A 21,308-nucleotide genomic window follows, 5' to 3' on the forward strand; every position below is an offset into this window, starting at 1 on the left:
GAAGCAGGGGCTGAAGGCTTAAGCCTCTGGCTGCAGAGTAGGGGCAGGATGCTGCTGCCGGAGGTATCACCACTAAAAGCCAAGTTATCCATGACCTGGCCCTGCAACTAGTGGTAAAGGTTAGCAAGGATCCAAATATCTGAATTCAATGACAGCTACATGACCAGGGAAGGGTTAACCTGACTCTTGCCAGTGTCACAGGACACTACCTATAGCCTTCTGTCCCTACTGGGCTCCATGGAGAGCTCCCCTCCATTCTGACACCTGCACTTCCTCTTACTGAGCATCTAGAGCTCCTGGGGCCTCACAAGCCATACACAACAGCTACCCGTACTGCCTGTGACATGTATGCTGGAGGCTGGCCACCCTGAACTACACAAACTAAATGGATACGAGTACAAAATCACTAGCTCAATTACAGGACAAGATTGTGCAAACATGGCAGAGCAGGGCCAGAAAGATGACAAAATACGAGAGCCAGACAAATGCAGTTAATGGTATAAAGTTATAAACTTAGCAGAAAACATAAATGATTTATCAGAAAACCAGTCAACAGTGGAGGTTAGTATTGATCTTTCAGCTTTCTTCTCCCAGAGCTTTGCACACTAGTATGGGATTTCATAACTCAGTATGATCATCCAGCTACATTAAAAAGATATCAGGAAAATAAGAACAAAGTTGTGGAAAATTGAAGTAAGTTAGATCCAAGAGGAATAAAGTACCTTAAGAGGACAACAGAAAGAAGACTGGGACAGTTACAAGGAAAAAAATTCTAGTTAATAGTTGAAATTTCACTGTTTCATCAAATGTGTTCTTATTCGTTTTATTTAGCCAGAATAAATATTCGTATCAGTTGAAGCTACCGAATAGGTGCCTTATAGGTATAAATCACACATAAAGTCATCCTTGGCACAAAGCCACTTTCCTGACATAAGGAAAACTATGAATCAATCTAAAGCCAAAAAGTAAAAAATATTTTGTAAAACTGCATTTCCTGTGAGATTATTAGGACTAGCCTGATAAGCAAGATTTCAAAGATTTGCATTGGCAAACAACACAAAAACTGTAACATATTACACAGGTATTGTCCTTGTTCCTTAGTACCCTCATATTTAGATTGGAAATTACTTCAGAATCACCTAAAGAAAATGATACTGCTTAGTAGTTTTTAAACAAAGGGTTAAAAATGTACTCACTAAATGGAGAGGTTCTCTTCCCCCTGAAGAACCACAGCTGAAGATATAATATCTGGTGAATTTCAGTTTTCAGTTAAAAATTTCTTTGGCCACAAAACTCAATCAAATATTAAAAAAAAAAAACCAAAAAAAACCAAAGGAGAGACTTTCTCTTCCTACATCTGCACTCAGCTCTAGTGCCACTGCAGCTGCTCAGATTCACTTAGTAGAATGAAATTAATACACCTAACTAGTTCTGCACTTGCTATTCATGACCATGTGGAGGTCAGTAAAATGGTAAAAAACAAAAATAATTTCTTAGCTGCTGTCTGAGAAAACGGTAAAATAACAAAAATGAAGCCTGGTGGCTAATGGGTCTACTATAAGAGACATTTCCTTAAAGTAACCAGAAAGCTTAGGGTCTCCTTCTCCCTTCCAGAAGCCAAAAGGGGGAGGAAGACTTGGACAATCCAATTTAATCAGATGACTACTAGAGAAAGAGGGATAAATTTCTGTCCTGGGTGCCTGTGGCAGATATTCCTCTGCCTTCCTCAAAATTTGGGGAAAGTGAAATGGAGATCAAGGTTCTCATGAGTTTGATTGTGAACTTTGTGCTGAATTCCAGCTGCTGGTTATCTGTTTTATATTTCTCTTCTTGCTAACCGTCAACCTTATGGATCATGGGGTACAGGTTTCCCTCACATTATGCGGGTTCTGTATGTGCTAATTCGCTCTTATGCAATGCTTTTATACCAAAAATTAGTTGTGTGAGGTAAATTCACTGTTATGCGATCGGTGTGGTGGAAGCCCGCAGTCAGCTGCTCTGTGCGGTGCATTGCGGAAGTGACATACACCAAAATATAGCCTCGTGTGGATCTGTGCTCCTCACTCGTTGTCTGCAACAAGTGTTTCTGTAGTTGCCATCCCCACTATGGTAACATTCACCACCACCCTGTGCTTGTGCGCACTGTCTGCTGTTGGCGAGTACCAAAATTGTCTTGTAAAAGTGGTAGAAATGGGTCTGGGGGTCAGCACAGTCAAGGTCTTGGAATGTATCCCTATTAGTTGTACTGTAAAGCGGGTTCCTTTTATGTGAATTTGAGTTATGCGGCATTTTCCATGAACACATATACAACATAAAGCAAGGGAAACCTGCATGTGTAAGAGGCCTATGAGATCATCAGGTAGGCCTAGGCTAGAGTACAGAGAGTGAAGACTGCTCTAGGCCAGCCCCCGCCTTAGACCATGGAAACAGTCCAAAGACCAGACCAAGTGGAGACATTCAGTGCCTCCATGGTTGTAGCTTCTGCCAGAGAGCAATAAACGAGAGCTCCTGCTGATTGCCTAATACCTGAGTGAGGACACATTTCTGTTAAGCTAAAGGACATCACACTTTCTCCAGCCAAGGAGTACCCACAAAGCAGTGGGGGATAAGGTTTTGAGGTGCTTTATACTTGCCTTACTCTGGAGGTTGCAACATTGTAGTATTTTATAGGAGCTACCCTGCCACAAGTAGCCCCACCACATTGTCACTAAGCCCACCAGTTGGATGCAGTTTATGGTCATACCCAGCACAGGCCTGGCTAGCTCAGCTGGTAGAGCACAAAACTTTTAATATCTGGGTTAGTGGTTCAACCCCTTATGTTGGGTACACATTTATATTTCTAGTACATTTTTAAACCATGATTTATGTAGCATTCTTTCCTCTGTACATTTCTGAGAGCCACTAGGAGTCACACGAAGCACATACATCAACACAATCTAAACACAAACGATCAACCACTGCAGAAAGACAGAGTGAACCTAGGTAGTTCAAAAACAAACAGCTGAAGAAGGCAGGAAAAAACAAAGGTATCAATAGTAATAGTTAAGGGGAATTTCACCCATTTGAATGAGAAGAAAAATGTAGAGGTGACAAGCAAGACTGGGTTTGTATACTCCCCCCTCCACACACACACACACTCCCCCCCATATAAAAGTTACTGGAAAAGTTTAGGGAGAAGTTCCCCTGCTCATTTTGTAGAAAGACTTGTTGGAGATATTATGCTAAGAGAGGAATAACTAAAAAGGAGAGATGCACCAATCTTCAATCAAAGCTTCTTTTCTAAAATATTAAATCACAGAGATACAGGTGTTTAAAAAACATCAGTCTGACTATAAGTCCTTTATTTAACTGTTTTCACCTATCACCTCTCCTCCATCCCTCTTTGGTGTCTCACCTGCTAAATCTTTGAGTTTTTTTCTGGAGAGGCTTTTTAGTTTATTGTGCACTACTTTATTTATCAGATTTATATGTGGCTCTGTCCAAAGACGAGCCTTCAGGTCACATGCTGATGATACAGGGGTTGTAGGTCTCAGTAAGCTCTATGCCCTCCTTTCAGTAACTGAACCAGTGGACACCATAACATGGAGCCCCCTGCAGCCTTCCAGCTCTCTTTATAGGTGCCCCAAGCCTTGTGGCAGCTCTTTGTTATTCAGTCTTTTCCAGTCCACTTGGCTCTGACAGCCCATCTGTTCCACTAATTGCCTCTCCAAGTTACTATGCTTCCATCAGTGCTTGTCCCCTGTGAGGCATCACTCAATTAACTCCCCACTATCTCTGCTGCTAGACAGCCTTCAAGTGAGTCTTGCACTGGGTGCCGTTTGGTAAGGGGATTCAGGTCCACCTTATTTTACTGGCTCCAAGCCCCAGTTGATTATGGTGTTATCTACAGTGCCTTACTCCTTGGACCCACTACTGATTCACACCACCAGGGACCCTATACAAAATCTCCAAGTCCATGCTGTATCTCTTGGCCACTCTGTCATCCGCCACAATTTAAATTCCTCACTGTGGTCTCTTCTGCTCTGTTCTTCTCCACAAGGCTGAGGCCCCTTCACTTTTTGCTCCAGCTTCTCTTGGGTTCATTTGGACTAAATTAACAGCAAGTCTCTGAGACTACAGGGCTGGGCCAAAGTCCATGGATAAGTTCCAGTGCCAAAAGCTCAACAGCTCCAGAGCCATTTCCAACAGCTGCTCTAAGACCCATCAAGAGACCGAGGGCTCAAGAGTGGGTGCTGGAGAAAAGTCCAGAGCCATCTAAAAGGTAGACTTTTGGCTCTGGAACGTTATCAGTAGACTGGGATGGGTAGGGCATGTTCAGTTTGTGGGACCCACTACTGACATAATGTACACAAGCCCTCCGGTAATCAGACTGAAAGCTTGAGCCCTTCTCCCAGACCCACACGTCTGCTTATGTGCTTATGCTTTCTTACCGTACTTTAAATGGAAAATATGTAATAACAGGGAAACTGTTTGAAAAAAATTGGCTCTCCTTTTCTTTTGATTTTTGCTCTTTGAAGATATGTCTTAGCATCCTACGTTTTTCCTGATGAGGGTGGCGTGCTTCTACTACAAATTTGTTCTCTCAATCTAAACTGAAAACATGCCATACTGTACAGTTTTTACTTTCCTGTAGTTAGTCAAGTTTAAACCTGGGATGTAAGTGTTGGAGTGCTAACTTAACTAGCCACATCATATTAAATTAACTGTATCTTGTCCCCAGTAGGATGTTGTATCAAGATAGATTACTCAATGTAAAAAGAAAACTTATTTCAACATTTTTAGGGCTTTGCTCCCAACATAAAACTACATAATACCATGGAAACTGTTCTAAATACAAAAAGAGCTGCTGCCTAGGTACCAGTAAAGGGGACCTTCAAGGCATCCCTCAGTGCTCATCTTACCCAATACCTCAAGCCAGTTTCTTTCACACCAAGAAGATAAAATATCATATTTACTTAAATCAAAGATGATTTTTTTTGTCCCATTTAACATGGGTGAAAGGGTTTGTTATCTTGGATTTGAAGACAAGAGGGGAATACAGGTGTTGTGGCTCCAACTCAAGCCTCGATCCAGGCCTGGGACTAGAGATGTAGCATGCCCACCCTACTACTTCCCTCCTTCACAACCATTTACCATCCAGCTCCAGCCCAGAGCATAGAATACATGCTAGCTCTGGCTCGTCAACACAGTAGCGATGGCAATGGTGACATTTCCAGCCCCAGCTCTGGGGCTGCCACCATCTGAACTGCTGCTGCGTGGTTGGACAGGGGCCAGAGCTGGAGCTGCTGCTTACCCCCTGCCACCTCTGGCTCCCACACCATCTCCCCCCACCAGTCTCCTTGCTGTCTCCCCTACCATGTGGGCCTCCCCCACCCCTCTTCTGCCACTTCTACCCCTCCCACCATCTTCTGCCTACCTGCCGCTTACCCTCATTCCAGTTCCTGCATGGCTCTGATTCTACACTGGCATGATACGCATGGTTGCGCTGGACCCAGCCTAGCTGGGCAATAGCTGTTGGGGTGAAGGCAGCTCTAGCCAGGAACTGAAAGCCCCAGACAAAGCTGCCACCACTGCTGCTGTTACTGGGCTGGGTTGTGACTGGAGCAAGCACGTACTCCATGCCTCAAGAGCTATGCTGGAGGCAGAGAATAAGCAGCTGGCAGGGGGAAGACAGTGAAGGAAGGGGAAGGGCAGGGGGCAAAGGTAGCAGAAAGGGTAGGCAGTAAAGGGCAGGGGAAGGAGGGCAAGGGGAAGGCATTTAAGATGACCCTCCAATAATTGAATGATTCTATACATGGATAATTATAACAGATTTATAGGCTTTCCATGTACAGTACCCAATTAATCGTGCGGGGGGGCCGGGGGGGAGGACAAAGTCAGCTTAAATTCACAGTCTTTTTGTATTCAGGTAAATAATATATTAACATTAAATGTCAATTATTGTATTTACTCAAATATAAGACAAGATTGCCCCACAAAGCAGCACGGGGGAAAAAAACCCACTCCTCTTACATTTATATCCAAAGAAACCCCATTAAAAACCTCATCTTCTATCATTCAACTTCTGCCAAAAGCAGCATGTGCTCAGTAATAGAAACCAACTATGCAGTGGATTAAATGCAGCCAACATTAAGCATGACTATAACACACACAGGTTCCCATCAGTATGTTTGCCTAGTACAGGCTATCACAAAAAACAGATTAGTACAGCACATCTGAATAAGATATATGGTAGTGCCCACTACACTCAGCCCACCCTCAGTGCCAACTCTTTTCCAAGTCAGTGAGCCACTACACTGAATACATTTCAACTTAATCTTCACTCCCATGGCTAACCTGCAGCTTCTTTCCCACTTGCAATGATTCCTCTTTCTTCACCAGCCTCAAATGTTTGGCAAGCATCACCAAAAGGGGCTCCACACAGTTCATCCAGAATTCTTCTGTTGCCCCTCTCTCAGCCTGTTGCATGGGATTAGCGTGGCTCAGCCCTCTATGACACAGAGCCGGACCACGCTGCCGTGTACCTCATCTACATATTAATTTTTGGAGGATCCCAGGATTCCAAAGATTTTGGATCCCAAGAAAACCCAGTTCCAGTCATTAGTGGGGGGCTAATTAGCATATGGATCCTCTTTGGGGGGCATATCTGGAGTATACAAATATACAGAGCACTGCTGAGCTTGAAACACTGACTCTGCTGGGGCCTGGCCCAATGAACTATATGATAAATTGTAAGCCTGCCAGCTTTGGATTAGATATAGTACAAACTATGTATGATATTAAGCAGGTAGAAAAGGGCTGCTTAAAGATGTGTTTATGGAGTACCTGTGCTAAAAAACTGTAGCAGTTTTGAAACAGGTAAAATGCATCAATTCTGGATGAATTAAGTCTATGGTTACTCATACTAAAGTCAGTGTTTTCAAATTTGCCCCTCACTCATGTGTTCAGGGAAATCAGGCTCTGACAGTAAACGGGGTGGGGGGAACACAAAAGGCAAGGGGGCCACATATTTTTCTCAGATTTATTTTCCCAGCTGTAGCAGTGTGAGGGGGGCAAATTCAAGACAAACCTCCAATAATTAGATTATATATCTGGAAAACTATAATAAATTTATACATTTTCCAAATATAGAACCTAATCATTGGGAGGGTTGTCTCATATTCAAGTAAATATAGTAAACTAAAAATGCAAAAGTCACATTTCCCACATTTTTTCTTGCATGGTAAACTACTGGACAAGTTACAGTCCAAGGAAAGGAAGTATTTCTTCTATAAAGATGTATAAGCAATGCCCTTTTTGCATAAGAAATGTTTCTTAAAATGGATTCTTCAAGGTTGAAATTAGAATCTACCTACCATTTTTATTACACCAATAGCAAAACTGGACTCCATTATGCTACACTAAACACAGAGTAAGGAACAGCTACTGCCACAAAGATCTCATAATCTAAGCCAGCAAGGCAAAAAGGAAGAAGAGAGAAAGGTTTCTACTTGGAAGAGGGAAATTTGTGGCAAAATAAGATAAACTTAAGTAACTTGCCCACAGTGTCTAGCAGAGCTGAATGCTGAACACAGCTCTCCCAAATCCCAGTTTAGTGCTTAAGATTCAAAACCATTCTTCATTAAATTTGCAGAAATTTTTCCATTTCAATTAACACTTTTCTTTTTCAGATACGCATAACTATTCTTAAAATGTTTTAAATAAATAAAACTGTTCATCTATTTTTGAAAATGAAGTGAAAACATGCTTTTCATAGATATAAATGTTTTGCTATTTTTAAGTGCCTATTCTCCACCTGCCATGAACTACAGTACTTTAGAAATCTGAGACAGAAATGTGAGGTTTGCTAGAAACATAGCCTATGGGATTCTGCAGTCTGGAAAAAGTCAAGTCATAACAAATCTAAAAAAAGGATGTTGTAGATATCCATTACATTTTGCAATACTAAATGTCTGTCATCATTCACTTAACTGTCTGTTAGTAGTAACCAAGATACACAGGAAAAGGTAGTGGTTTTTAAGTGTGCCCTGTTTTGATATAGGATAAAAAGGTGTGGGTGACATGACAGAAAGCCTCCTGCCTCATTAATTGTGCCATTAGATATTGATTGCTTCCTTTATACTCTAAAAAATATATACTAAGAAACCTCAAATGAAGATTACAAAATGAAGCAGCCAAAAATCAGGAAGTGATATAAATAAGGTGTCTTACCTAAATTTAGCTCTGTGTAATGATGCAATTTAATACTGCATGATCACACTGAACAGAGAATTAGGCAGGGTTGTGTAGTAAACAAAGTACATAGCATGCCTACCTTAGATATTTCAGTTGTGCGGTAGATAAAGAAAAAACATTTTAATGATGCTGTTCTGGGACGCAGAAGAGCCGTGTCCTATTCCTGCTGTGCAACACAAGAGAAAACTTCCCAGGGCTTCAATTTAAACTCTGTAAAATAACAAACTACCTGATCTCACAGGAATCTTTCAAGGGGAAGATACTGTTTGTTCAGGAGGACAAAAACATTGAACAACTGCTTCATTTATTTAAAATGTTCATCTAGGTGAAGTAAGGTAGGGGTCCTAGAAAACATGAGAAGTGCACCTGTAATTAATAACTATCATAATACATAAATAAAAAGGACAAATTTAAATGCGTTTCCTAACTTCTATTTCCTAGTTCTTTTAGGTGCCAAAGTTTTTAATGTAGTGCATGCACATTTGCTTAAAAGACACCCCATTTGAGATATACTGTTATAAGCAAAACTTGAGTGAAAAGATTCTGACACACATGATAATACTGTAAGGTTGGTTTCTTGTTTAAAAAGAGTAATAGTAATGGTAGTAAGCCATGAGAGCCTGAAGTCAGGCTGAAGACAGAGTACATCTGCACCTTATAAAAGTAACTAAATTGGAGACACAATCTATAAGGTGCAAATCTACCCTGCTTTCTTGCTTAAAAGCCATATTTATACAGGTACTCCTCACTTAATGTATTCTAGTTAATGTTGTTTTATTATTATGTCACTGATCTACTGGAGAACATACTTGTTTAAAGTCATGCAACGTTCAGTTATAACGTTTGCCTGCCACCTGCTAGTAGTTAACTACTGTGATGTAATTTTATTCACTTAATATTGTTTTGCTTAAAGTTGCATTTTTCAAGAATGTAAGAACATAAGTACAACGTTAAGCGAGGAGTACACTGGCACCTGGTTACATGCTACGAGAAGACCTTGTGGTTTCTTTGCAATCTCCCAAACAGACCTGAGCCAGCAGGTCAGGTTTATATAATCATATTCCCACACAGCTTCAGTAACCCCATAGCAACGTGGCAGAGAGAAACGACAGCCCATTTTGCTTTCTGAACTTCTCTCAAGCCCTAAATTTAAATACGTAGCTGAATTTGCTCCCCATGACTTCTTTCTTTTCCTCATTCTGTTACAGGCTACATGTTCTAGAGCAGGTTTGTCCAACATACGGGCCGCCATGTGGCCCCACCAAGGCATTTTCTGAGGCCCGAGGTGCTGCAACGGGAAACAAAAGTAAACACTGTTTACTTTCGTTCCCACCCCTTATCCCTCCCCCACCCCCCAAAAGCTTCCTAATGGCTGCTGAAGGGCTGGGGAAGGGACAAGGTTCCCACACGCACTGTGTCAGCTTGACGTTGCCGACACAGTGCATGTGGGAAGAGGAGTAGCCATGTGCCGCTTGGGACAGGATGAGCCCAGCTAGAGCAGCAGGGCTCAGCTGCACTTTCCCCCTACCTACACTGGTCAGTCCGGAGCAGCACATGGCTCCGCCACCACCTCTGCTGGCTGGTGCCGACCCGGGCAGGTCTGTCCCATCCGGAGCAGCATGCAGCTGAAGCCAGATTCCCACATGCTGCTGGGGACGGGAGGAGGCCGGCCAGGTCAGCACCAGCCAGCAGAGGTGGTGGTGGAGCCGTGTGCCACTCGGGACTGACCGGCACAGGTAGGGGGAAAATGTAGCTGAGTCCCTGCCACTCTGGCTGGGCTCGTCCTGTCCCGAGCGGCACACGGCTCCGCCGCCGCTTCTGCTGGCCGGTGCAGACCCAGCCGGGCTCCTCCTGTCCCCAGCAGCTTGTGGGAAGCCAGCTTCAGCCGCATGCTGCTCCGGATGGGACTGACCCAGCTGGGTCACTACTGTCCAGGAAAAGTGGCATGCAGCTGAAGCCAGCTTCCCACATGCTGCTTGGCAGGGGAGGAGCCCAGCTGGGTCTGCACTGGCCAGCAGAAGCAGCGGCGGAGCCGTGTGCTGCTTGAGACAGGATGAGCCCAGCTGAAGCAGTAGGGGCTCAGCTGCACTTTCCCCCTGCCTGCACCAGTCAGTCCCAAGCAGCACATGGCCCCACCGCCGCTTCTGCTGGCTGGTGCCTACCTGGCCAGCCTCCTCCTGTCCCCAGCAGCACGTGGGAAGCCAGCTTCAGCTGCATGCTGCTTTTCCTGGCTGGTGCAGACCCAACTGGGCGGGGCAGCATGCGGCTGAAGCTGGCTTCCCATGTGCTGCTGGGGATGCCCGGCTGGGTCGGCACTGGCCAGAAGAAGCGGCGGTGGAGCCTCCTGCCTTTTGGGACCAGCTGGCGCAGGTAGGGGGAAAGCGCAGCAGCACGTGAGGAAGCCACCACTTGATAGGGGATGGGATGGGATGGGCTGGCCAGGCTGCACCAGGGAGGGAAAGCTGTGGCTGAGCCCCCTGCAGTTGTGTTGTACGCTTGTTTAAGACTGAACAATATGCTCAAGAATAGAGCATGAATGATCTGGGCTCCAACGTAAATCTGGAGCAGTTAAAAATCTATGTAAAAATACTGTCCAGTGTTTGGATTGTGTTTGTTTCTGTTTCTCTTTGTGTGGGATTGGGGGTTCAACTTGTTAAAGATGTGTTTCTAACAAATTATTAATTCAATAAAAGTAAATCTTCTTGAAGATTATTCTCAAAAATGCCCATATTTCGTTGCTTTGATTAGTTTCCACTCTGGCTGATAAATTTTCCACATATGATCTGTCGACTTCCATTATGCTTCTTTCATTCATTGAGAAGTAAGTAGAAGCAAACGTGTTTATTTTAGTCAAGTGTTTGGTATTATTTCATTTTTGCTTTTATATTGTTTTTATTTTGGATTTTAAACCACATTTCCAGACCCATTTCATTGTCACTTCCTGCAACTTCATTGGTGTCAAAGGTCACATGACATCACTTCCTGATGTGATACCGCTTCCTGTGAGGTCTTTGAATATGGCTCACCAGCCCACTGGGTGATAAAAAGTTCATGATCCAGCCCCACATTCACCCCTCTCCTAGAGTATGTGATTAAAAGTTTTAAAGACGCTGAAACACAGCTCCTTTTCCTCACTACAACAAGGAAAATGTCTTAAAGTTGCAGACTTGATTTATATTTTCAAGAAAGTCTCTGACAGTCTTGCCCTCAAACAAGGCAGTCTTAAAAAATAGCTCAACCCTCTGATACAAAGCCCTGGTATAGTTTCAGAAGGAGCAAGATTTCCGTTTTGAGACCCCAGGTTCTCTTTGTCCCTAGCAATCCACAGTTGCTCAGCTCTTGGGGGGTCAGAATACTGATGTTTCACACAGCACAGCAGACAGCTCAACTCCAAACAAACAGTCTTTATTGTGCCACTGCAGTTCCCTCTGCCCTCCCTGGGACTACTCCTTTTTCCCCGCTCAAGTCTCTCAGAGCCGGTCTCCTCCTCTTCTAGGCAATCAGCCACACTTGCAACAAAAATGTCACAAAACTAGTGTGGAAAAATAGAAGACCATCTGGAACACTGGTCCTCACACATCCATCTGCACAATAATAAAAGTATTTTAAAATCCTGTATCACTGGTATCTCACCCCACTTACAATTAAATGCATTTAATGCGGTCAGTAGGGAGGATTCTACCACATATGGCAGACATCCTAAAATCAAACTGCTCTGGAAGAAGGCTGGAGACATAGTGAAGAACTAACAGAATGCCAGTTCTTAGAAAACCCCTCAGTATTCTTACTGAACCTTTCTGAGAACACTACAACATATAAAAGTCATAAGGATGTAATCATTTATCTTCTAACAGCTGCAAAAATCACACCTGCAGAAGCTTGAAAGAGAAACAATACCCCTAAAATCACTGACTGGTTTCAGAAAGTTGGGGAAGTTAGTAATGAAGAAGTTGTCCCATCAAGTTAGTGTTCTACAGGGGAGAAGGAAGAGATGCTTGCTTAGATCTGGTGGAATTTTTTTGGAATGTGGTAAAAATTAATCTTCTGCCTCCAAGTCAGGAAGTTTAAGAAATATTTTTGACTACCACAAAGTGGTGCAGGTTCTATAAGCTAATGCTTAAAAACAAATCTGGAATACATTAAAAAAAATAAAGTAGAGATTAATAGAAAATAAGAAAAATTATACTTTTCAGAACTCTGAAAAGTAGGGGGTGGGAAAAGAAGAGATGAAGAAACACAAAAGCTTAATATCAACCAAAACATATATGAACTGTCAGCAACTGAAAGGTAGAGAATAAAAATTAAAAAAAACCCCACTAGACGTGTGGATATTGACTCGGGTTAAACTGATGGTAGATAAAAATCTGCCTTATGTAAATTTTAGAGAACTGAGTATTTTTAAAATGTTAAATTTGTTATTTGATGATTTGGATTCATTAATAAAGTTAAAAAAACAACTATTCTAAAACTATAGTATTAACCCAGGGACTAACACTCATACAATCAAATGAAGCATAAGTTAATGAAGACCAATCAAGCAGCAGTCTCTGAGTCCTAGGGTGAAAATGGTATTTAAATGTCCTACTTAGGAAACTATTTACAGAAACTATTTACAGCAAAATGTGCTCCTACTGAGTCCCCAAAGTTTCCCCCCCAAAAACTGCATGCTAGAACTCAACCACCTTTGCCATTTTGGTCACAAGGTGGAACAAATTCAGCATCTCTGCAAGCAGTAACAGTACTTCCTTGAAAAGCTTACAGATAATTGATCACTACTGTACTAAGTTCATTTATTGAGAGCTGAAGTCACTGCCACCAAGAAAATAAACAACTTTTTATAAGATTGTTATCCATGTTACTTGCAAACTTGAAAAGGATTTTTTTAGCTTAATCAACTCCAATTTTATATGCGCATCAGGGATCTATTAATAGGGGTTTTAAAAACCCATTAAGCTTTACCCTCCAAGAATTAGATGATATGGGGCTACAGAAAAACAGGTATGTTTATTAAAAATACCAGAAATGTCAAGTCAAATTACAGCAAAACTGTTCTATTTCTCAGTTTAATGAAGAACCGAGTTAAACAACTGCATTAGGAATGCATTTGCAAGAGTTTAAAAACTTGCAGTTAAGTCTTTCTGGTAAACCATTCCTAAGCAATTAAGAGGATCTACATTCTCCAACCTGCTGCCTAGTTCCTATTCTTTTGGGAAATACATCTAGGAAACAAATCTTAGACCCAGATGTAGACAGTGAAGTGGTGATTCCTAAAGGGTGTGCTGTAAAAAATGAGTTTAATCAATATCAGATCTGGACCACAGAGCTCCCCATGGGTCCAGAAATTTGGCAGTGGGGGAGTGGTGGCAATAAACACTATGCCAACTTCCCTGATGCCAAATTCCATAACCCAAATTAAATATTTTCTATCTAGCACCTTTACAATATAGCAAGGGTATAAGGGTGCTGCAGCTAGTTCACCTTACACCAACCTGTGCAGAATTACATGTGAAACAAACCTATGTGTGAGTTAATAAATAAATCAGACAGGGTAGATAAAAATTAATAATTAAAAATGTTTAAAATTTAAAAATCAGATTTTTTTATTTAAATCATGTTTTAATTTTTTTTAAGATGCTTTAAAAATTAACTTACATAAAGATAGTTTTAATTTAAGATATGTTAAAGCTCAAAGCTATCATCATGGAATAGGGATTATAATTTCTAATTATATCCTATTTGAGACAATATATTCATGTAACCTTTTTATGAGTTTAATAAACAAGTCACGACAGGCCACGGACTATATTAGGGGCTCAATCTTAGGGGGTTCCTACAGGCTCCTCTATAAATTAGTAAAGATTAAAAAAAAATTTCTACCCAATGGGACTAGGTGCTCAGTCTAGAAGATCTCATTAACCATCTCTGTGATGCTTGGTTTCAGTTCTCAAACTGGATTTGTAACTCCAGAGGTTGTAGGCAGACAAAGATCTTTGGTTAGATGTGATATCTTTTACTAGGATCAACTAAATATTTAGAAAATTGTTCTTTGTAAGCTTTCGTGCACAAATGTGCTTCTTCAGGGATAAGGAAGAATTAGTTGTCTCCAGAGACAGCATCTTTGTTAAAAGTACTATATGGAGAGGAACCATAACAGGCCCGCTACCCACCCCTTAGCCCTACTGTCTCTCTGCAAGTTTGTGTACACACAGTCAAGTCCTTACCTTTCTTTAAAAGTGCAAAGTTTCAAGAAGTTAAATGAATAAAGAATTTCAAACAGCAAGAATTCACTTTTTGCAGAAAACAATGATTAAACCGAGGCATCCTGACCAGTGATTTAAACTGTAATTTAAAATCAAACCCACCATGAAATACAGAAATAAACCAAACAAACCTAACTACTCAGTCCCAGACCCTGGCAATTCTCTGGACAGGTATCAAAAATGATGAACCCACCAGTGTTGAGAAAGTTTGGAAAGTCAGATGGGACCCCATAAAGTAATCTAATCCAGCTCCCTGCTCAAGGCAGGACCATCCCTGACTAAATCACCCCAGCCAAGCGTTTGTCTAACCCGCTTTTCAAAGTTTCCAAGCACAGAGATTCCACAGCTGCTCTAGGTATCCTGTCCCTTAGCCAGAAAGTTCCTCCTAATATCCAGTCTAAATGTCCACTACTTCAGTTTGAGGCTGTTGCTCATAGTCCTGCCCCTACAGCCATAGACAAAAACCCACCTTCAGTCTCTCTAAAATCATTATCAAATTCCCATCAGTCGTTCCGCTAAATAACCCTAGTTTCATAGATTCATAGATGTTAGGGTCGGAAGGGACCTCAATAGATCATCGAGTCCGACCCCCTGCATAAGCAGGAAGGAGTGCTGGGTCTAGATGACCCCAGCTAGATACCCATCTAACCTCCTCTTGAAGACCCCCAGGGTAGGGGAGAGCACCACCTCCCTTGGGAGCCCGTTCCAGACCTTGGCCACTCGAACTGTGAAGAAGTTCTTCCTAATGTCTAGTCTAAATCTGCTCTCCGCTAGCTTGTGGCCATTGTTTCTTGTAACCCCCAGGGGCACCTTGGTGAATAAATACTCACCAATTCCCTTCTGTGCCCCCGTGATGAACTTAAAGGCAGCCACAAGGTCGCCTCTCAACCTTCTCTTGCGGAGGCTGAAAAGGTCCAGTTTCTCTAGTCTCTCCTCGTAGGGCTTGGTCTGCAGGCCCTTGACCATACGAGTTGCCCTTCTCTGGACCCTCTCCAGGTTATCCGCATCCTTCTTGAAGTGCAGCGCCCAGAATTGCACGCAGTACTCCAACTGCGGTCTGACCAGCGCCCTATAGAGGGGAAGTATCACCTCCTTGGACCTATTCGTCATGCATCTGCTGATGCACGATAAAGTGCCATTGGCTTTTCTGATGGCTTCGTCACACTGCCGGCTCATGTTCATCTTGGAGTCCACTAGGACTCCAAGATCCCTTTCCACCTCTGTGCCACCCAGCAGGTCATTCCCTAGGCTGTAGGTGTGCTGGACATTTTTCCTCCCTAGGTGCAGCACTTTGCACTTCTCCTTGTTGAACTGCATCCTGTTGTTTTCTGCCCACTTGTCCAACCTATCCAGGTCTGCCTGCAGCTGTTCCCTGCCCTCCGGCGTGTCCACTTCTCCCCATAGCTTTGTGTCATCTGCAAACTTGGACAGAGTACATTTCACTCCCTCGTCCAAGTCGCTGATGAAGACATTAAAGAGTATCGGTCCAAGGACCGAGCCCTGTGGGACCCCACTGCCCACACCCTTCCAGGTCGAGACCAATCCATCCACCACGACTCTTTGGGTGCGACCCTCTAGCCAATTCGCCACCCACTGGCCTGTGCACTCATCCACATCACAGCCTCTTAGCTTGTTCACCAGTATGGGGTGGGATACCGTATCGAAGGCCTTCCTGAAGTCTAAGTATATGACATCCACCCCTCCTCCTGTGTCCAGGCGTTTCGTAACCTGGTCATAGAAAGATACTAGATTGGTCAGGCACGATCTGCCCACGACAAACCCGTGCTGGTTTCCCCTCAGCATAATTTGCCCTGCCGGGCTCTCACAAATGTGAGCCTCGATAATTTTTTCAAAGACTTTACCAAGGATGGAGGTGAGGCTGACTGGCCTATAGTTGCCCGGGTCCTCCTTCCTCCCCTTTTTGAAAATGGGGACCACGTTAGCCCTTTTCCAGTCCTCTGGGACTTGGCCCATGCGCCACGAGCGTTCGAATATTCCTGCCAGTGGCTCTGCAATGATGTCGGCCAGTGCCTTCAGCACCCTCGGATGGAGCCCATCCGGGCCTGCCGATTTAAAGGCATCCAGTTCTTCCAAATGACTCTGCACCACCTCAGGATCAATTCAACCCAGTATACCGTTGGCTTTTTATTTTATTTTTTGGCAATGAGAGCACACAGTTGGCTCATGGTCAGCTCATGGGTTCACTGTAACCCACAAGTCCTTCTCTACAGTACAGCAGCTTAGCCAATCATTTCCCAAGATTTGTTTTGTAGAAGGCTGTCAAGTCGCTAGAGAGCCCTGATTACAAACTCCTAAAGGGAACATGATCTCAAACCAGGACCTTGGGCAGCTACAGCCACTCATCCTGGTCAGCCACCCACCTGGGTGATCAACAGTGACTGTACCAAGACTACCATCATGTGCTGCACTAGCTCAGCTACCTTGGGACAACAGTCTCAAGATAGCCGTTTTGATGGCAAGAGCTCTGGTTGTTAAATGAAACAAAGTTCAATAGCATCAAAGGTTCCTTAATTTTGCTCATTTTGATTTTATGGAAATATGTTGTTGTACATATGCTATAGTAAAAGTGCGTATTAAAGATTTTGAAGAGATTGCAGATGTAGCTTAATTACATCAGAGTTCTGTTTTTTTTAAACTAATACTGGGCTGGTAAAACAGGAAAATATTCCTTTATCAACAAAAAGCTTCTACTTCTGGCATCATGATGCGTTATTTATAAAAAAGAAGAGCAAGACATGCAATATTCAACTAAGAGAAGAGGGGGAGGGAAGGAAAAAAAAAGATTTTTTGGCAGTACTAAACCAGGTAGATATTTTAAATCTCAGATATAAAGCATATGTTTACTAGAACTGTAGCTATGGTGACCTCTCTCCCTTTCCCCTTCCCATTCCCTCCAGCACACATGACAGATTTTCATTCTATTTCTTTATACTAGATTAGGATTTGCCATGTCACAGGTTCCAACATCACACATGAGATACAGCATAATTTAGTAATCAACTGCCAGCTCAAAGGTCTGACTGAAACAATCATTCCTAGAGCATTTAGTTATTAATATATGACAGATGTCATATATACTTTACTTTAAACTCCTAGTATCACTGTCTATGATCTACTAGTAATTCAGTGAATTTCTGAACTTAATTTTTACTGCATCCTAGAAATATATGGATAGAGGTCTACTTTCTCCTGTAATTGCTCTATAAAAGCAACAATAATTAACCTCTCTCTTGTAAAGAATGACAATTCCACGTGATGATTCAGAGTCCATGTACCCATAGTTACCAATTCCAGAAAAACCCTTCTCAATTTACAAATAAACTACTTTTTCCTAAGTTCCCAGCCTTTCAAACAAACCCACATTGAAAGTCAAGTTCTATTATTTCTTGCTCATACCTCTCCAACAGTAGAAAATTCTACAAACTAGATCTTAATTAACAATTAAGGATGCAGAATCTGTCTTGCTCTCCCAAAACTCTATCATCTGTTATACTAGAAGTAAAGTCACTGGAGCCAGAAAGCATGCAAAGGGACTAGATATGTCCAGTAAAATGTAACCAACCCTACACAGTTTTCTGTAGCTGCAGCTAAAGAAGTGAGGTCAGACTAAATACCTACACTTAGGTGGATGAAAACTGTTGGTATTATGATCATGTCAAATACATGCAGGTATCTGGTATAACTGCATACATTTGTTTGCATAACCAAGCTTAGTAGTAATGAAGAGATCCATAAGGGTTTCATTTCTTTTCCTACTGAGGCATATTTAAAATTAAATGCTGAATCACCACTCAACTAGTACACTTTTAAGGAGTCTAACTAGAAATCCCTGCAATAATCTGAGTCAGACTGGGAGTTCTACAGCAGGAAAGACAGTTCCACAATGTAAGCTATACAAAAATTAATAAAGGGCTCTCAAGAGATTTAAACTATGTCTATAGCTATCACTATAAACTTATTTGAACTGGTTTTGGAAACATGTCTTTCTTTCCAAGTGAAGCATGTCATTTTAGATCAAGGTTTATTTCGGCCTCAATTTCCTCTCTCTTTTTATATCAGAAATTCTGAATCATGCAAGTAAACTTACAAAAAAAAAAATATCGTATTAATGTATTGTGTTCTCCTAGGGTACCTATCTGACCATCCCCACGTATACAATTTTGTCACACGTCTTTTAGAAAATTAAAAAGTTACTCAGAAAAATTATACCAATACAACTTTAGTATTAGGATGTAAAATTTCTGACCAGGCCCCACCAACCAAGAAGCAGAACTGCATAAACTTCTATGCAACATATACTTTAAGGTTTGTGTCAAGCCTTAGACCGTATAGAATCGATGCACCTGAGTAATTAACTTGAGTTTCCATGTCCCACAGTGGCATGTACATTTTCAGGAGTGAAATAAAGCGAGTGCCCCACAGAATGGCCGCAGTAAGGCAGGCTTTCCCATTCTTTAATATTATAACTCTAGTTCCAAACTTGTCAGAGGGCAAAGGTAGCATCTTTCTGGGAAGTAAAAACACCCTCTGATTTTACTTTTGAAGTCATGCTGCTTGATACAGTCTTTTTAAGCTCCATGTCCTGCACAGCATGGGCACATGGGATAAAGGTATAATGAGAGTAATTTTATACTAAGAACTTCTTGTTTTCTTAGGTTTTAACTAATGTGGGCCTTTGCGCTGCTTAATATTTATTGTTGTCTTTTTATAAAAACCATAGGGAGCTTAAGCACAAGAAATATAAGTATTAAGCCATTCAGCAACCGTATCTGTATGTTCCTACAGAACAGCCACTCCAGCAATAAATAGTGAGGTTAAACTTGCACAAGAAGCAACTGTAGACTTACTTAACCATGATGTAGACAGTGGGCAACTGCAGCACCAAGTTTGCCTGAATGCATAAGATACATGTACTATTATCAGGGGTGTCAAAAGCCCTTGGCCTCTCTGGATGGATCCAGGTCACCAGGCTCCTCATAGGATGGGTCTTGTCCCAGGCAGGGTGAGCAGTGGCAGAAACTCACCAGGGCTGGTGCAGCTGTTGCTTACTCATCTGCCATCACAGTGGGGCTCACCTCATCCCTAAACTCCCAGCCCCTCCAGGATCCCTGTGGCCTAAATGACAGGCTCCGCAGACTGCATCAGGCCTGCAGGCTGCGTCCACATCCCTGTGCTTTGCCTTCCACTGGAAACCTGGCCATGACTACAATGGAAAGAAACAAACAGCCTTAGAGGCTGTCAAAATTGGGCCCCTGCCTGCACCCAACCATCTCCCGGCATCAGGATGAGCTTGAGGGCTGGGCTGCCGAGGGGCTCCCTGGCAACTGAAGGAATGTGATGGAGAGGAGACCCCACGTGAGGGGGACACCAGGGATGGAGAATGCCTGCTCTGCTGATGTGGGCAGCAGGGAGGTGGGAAACAGCACGGCTCCGAAAGCCACGGAAGGGGGTGGTGCCGGGCTGGCCGGAGGCTGCTTGGGGCAGGGCCTGGCCTCGTGCCCTGGCGCGCTCTGGACCCCCTCCCCCGTGGGCGCGGGGCCCAAGCCGGGGCGCGGCGGCAGGGGCGCCGCAGGCCGCAGGCGCGGGCGGGGCCGCGGGGAGCGCAGGGCGGAGCCGGCCTCCTCTGCCAGGCACCACGTCGGCTAAGCCAACACTGCGGAAATGGGGGCCCGGCCGCCCCGTGTGCGGGCGACGGCGCTGCTCACCTGTGTCCCCGATGATGATGTACTTGAAGAGGTACGCGTAGGCCATGGCCGCCCAATCTCCGCCCGCTCCGCCGCCGCCGCCCGGGCTGCTGCTCCTCGGTGACGCCCCGCCCCGCCCGCTGTCGGGGTCCGAGCCGTTAACGGCTGCCCGCCCGCCCACCGGGCCCGCGCCCCAACCCTGGCTCGCGCCGCTCAGCGTCCGGGGCAGCGGCAGCGGCAGCGACGACTCGCCAGAGCACGAACAATAACAGCGGCCCGAGCCCGTCGGCAACGTCACGCAGCCTATTCCCGGGCCCCCCACCCCCCGCCGACCCGGAAGTGCTCAGGCGGCCGGAGCGTGGGGCGGGGCCCGGGGACGTTCCGTGTGACGCCGCGCTGCCCCTCCCCCCGCGGGCACCGGCGTGTCCTCGTCATCCCGTCGCGAGGCCGCCGCGGGTCTGTGTGGGCGTGTTGCGGGGGGTGAGGGGACCTGGAGTGGGTTTGGCCGTGCTGCTCCCACCCCTCACTGGGGGGCGGCGCCGGCCCCTCCAGCCCCGGGGCCTTGCACCAATTTCAGAAAGGGTCATGGAGCTGGGATGGCTCCAAGTGGCTTGTAGAAGAGCTGCCCCGCTCCCAGTCTACCCAGGGGTGGTCTGCTGCTGGGATGTTCCTGGGGTAGGGTGGCCAGTATAGAGGACATTCCAGTTTTCTGCTACTCCATCTTCTATGGATACGAAGCCCACTGCCTTTATGTCCTCTATTTTTCTCTTCAAGAGAAAAGGTGTCCGGTTTTGTATCCATAGAGGACCTAACTGGACTGCCCTCTATGACGGCCACCCTAGCCCTGAGGAGGAGGCAGCTTCAGAGTTCGGCAGGCAACTTCTGAGCTCATCTGCTCTGGCATAAATGTATTTGCTGTAACCAGGGACCTGATCTAAATCAGGGTGGGGGGGTCGGGTCTCTATCATTTTTGCACTTTTTGTCAGCACCTCGGAGGCCAAGGAAGTCTTCACAAACCCCGCTGATACTACAGAGCCTGCTGTTGTTTCTGCGAAGGTGCACGTTGCATGACCTGTGGTCATAATGACTTTGGCCTCCTTGGGCTAGC

At 44.2% G+C, this 21,308-nt stretch overlaps 1 protein-coding gene across 1 annotated transcript in view; it reads right to left on the reverse strand.

Annotated features, from left to right (window-relative positions):
• The window catches only part of RAB2A (RAB2A, member RAS oncogene family), an 82,863-nt gene extending 62,327 nt beyond the window's left edge, over positions 1-20,536 (reverse strand). The window contains exon 1 of the mRNA XM_006270725.3: positions 20,222-20,536. Within this exon, the coding sequence (XP_006270787.1) occupies positions 20,222-20,267 (46 nt within the window). The 5' untranslated portion in view covers positions 20,268-20,536. The remainder of the gene's footprint in view (positions 1-20,221) is intronic.
• Between the last annotated feature and the right edge of the window lie 772 nt (positions 20,537-21,308).

The sequence above is a fragment of the Alligator mississippiensis genome, chromosome 3 (assembly GCF_030867095.1).
Source record: "Alligator mississippiensis isolate rAllMis1 chromosome 3, rAllMis1, whole genome shotgun sequence".
NCBI lineage: Eukaryota > Metazoa > Chordata > Crocodylia > Alligatoridae > Alligator > Alligator mississippiensis.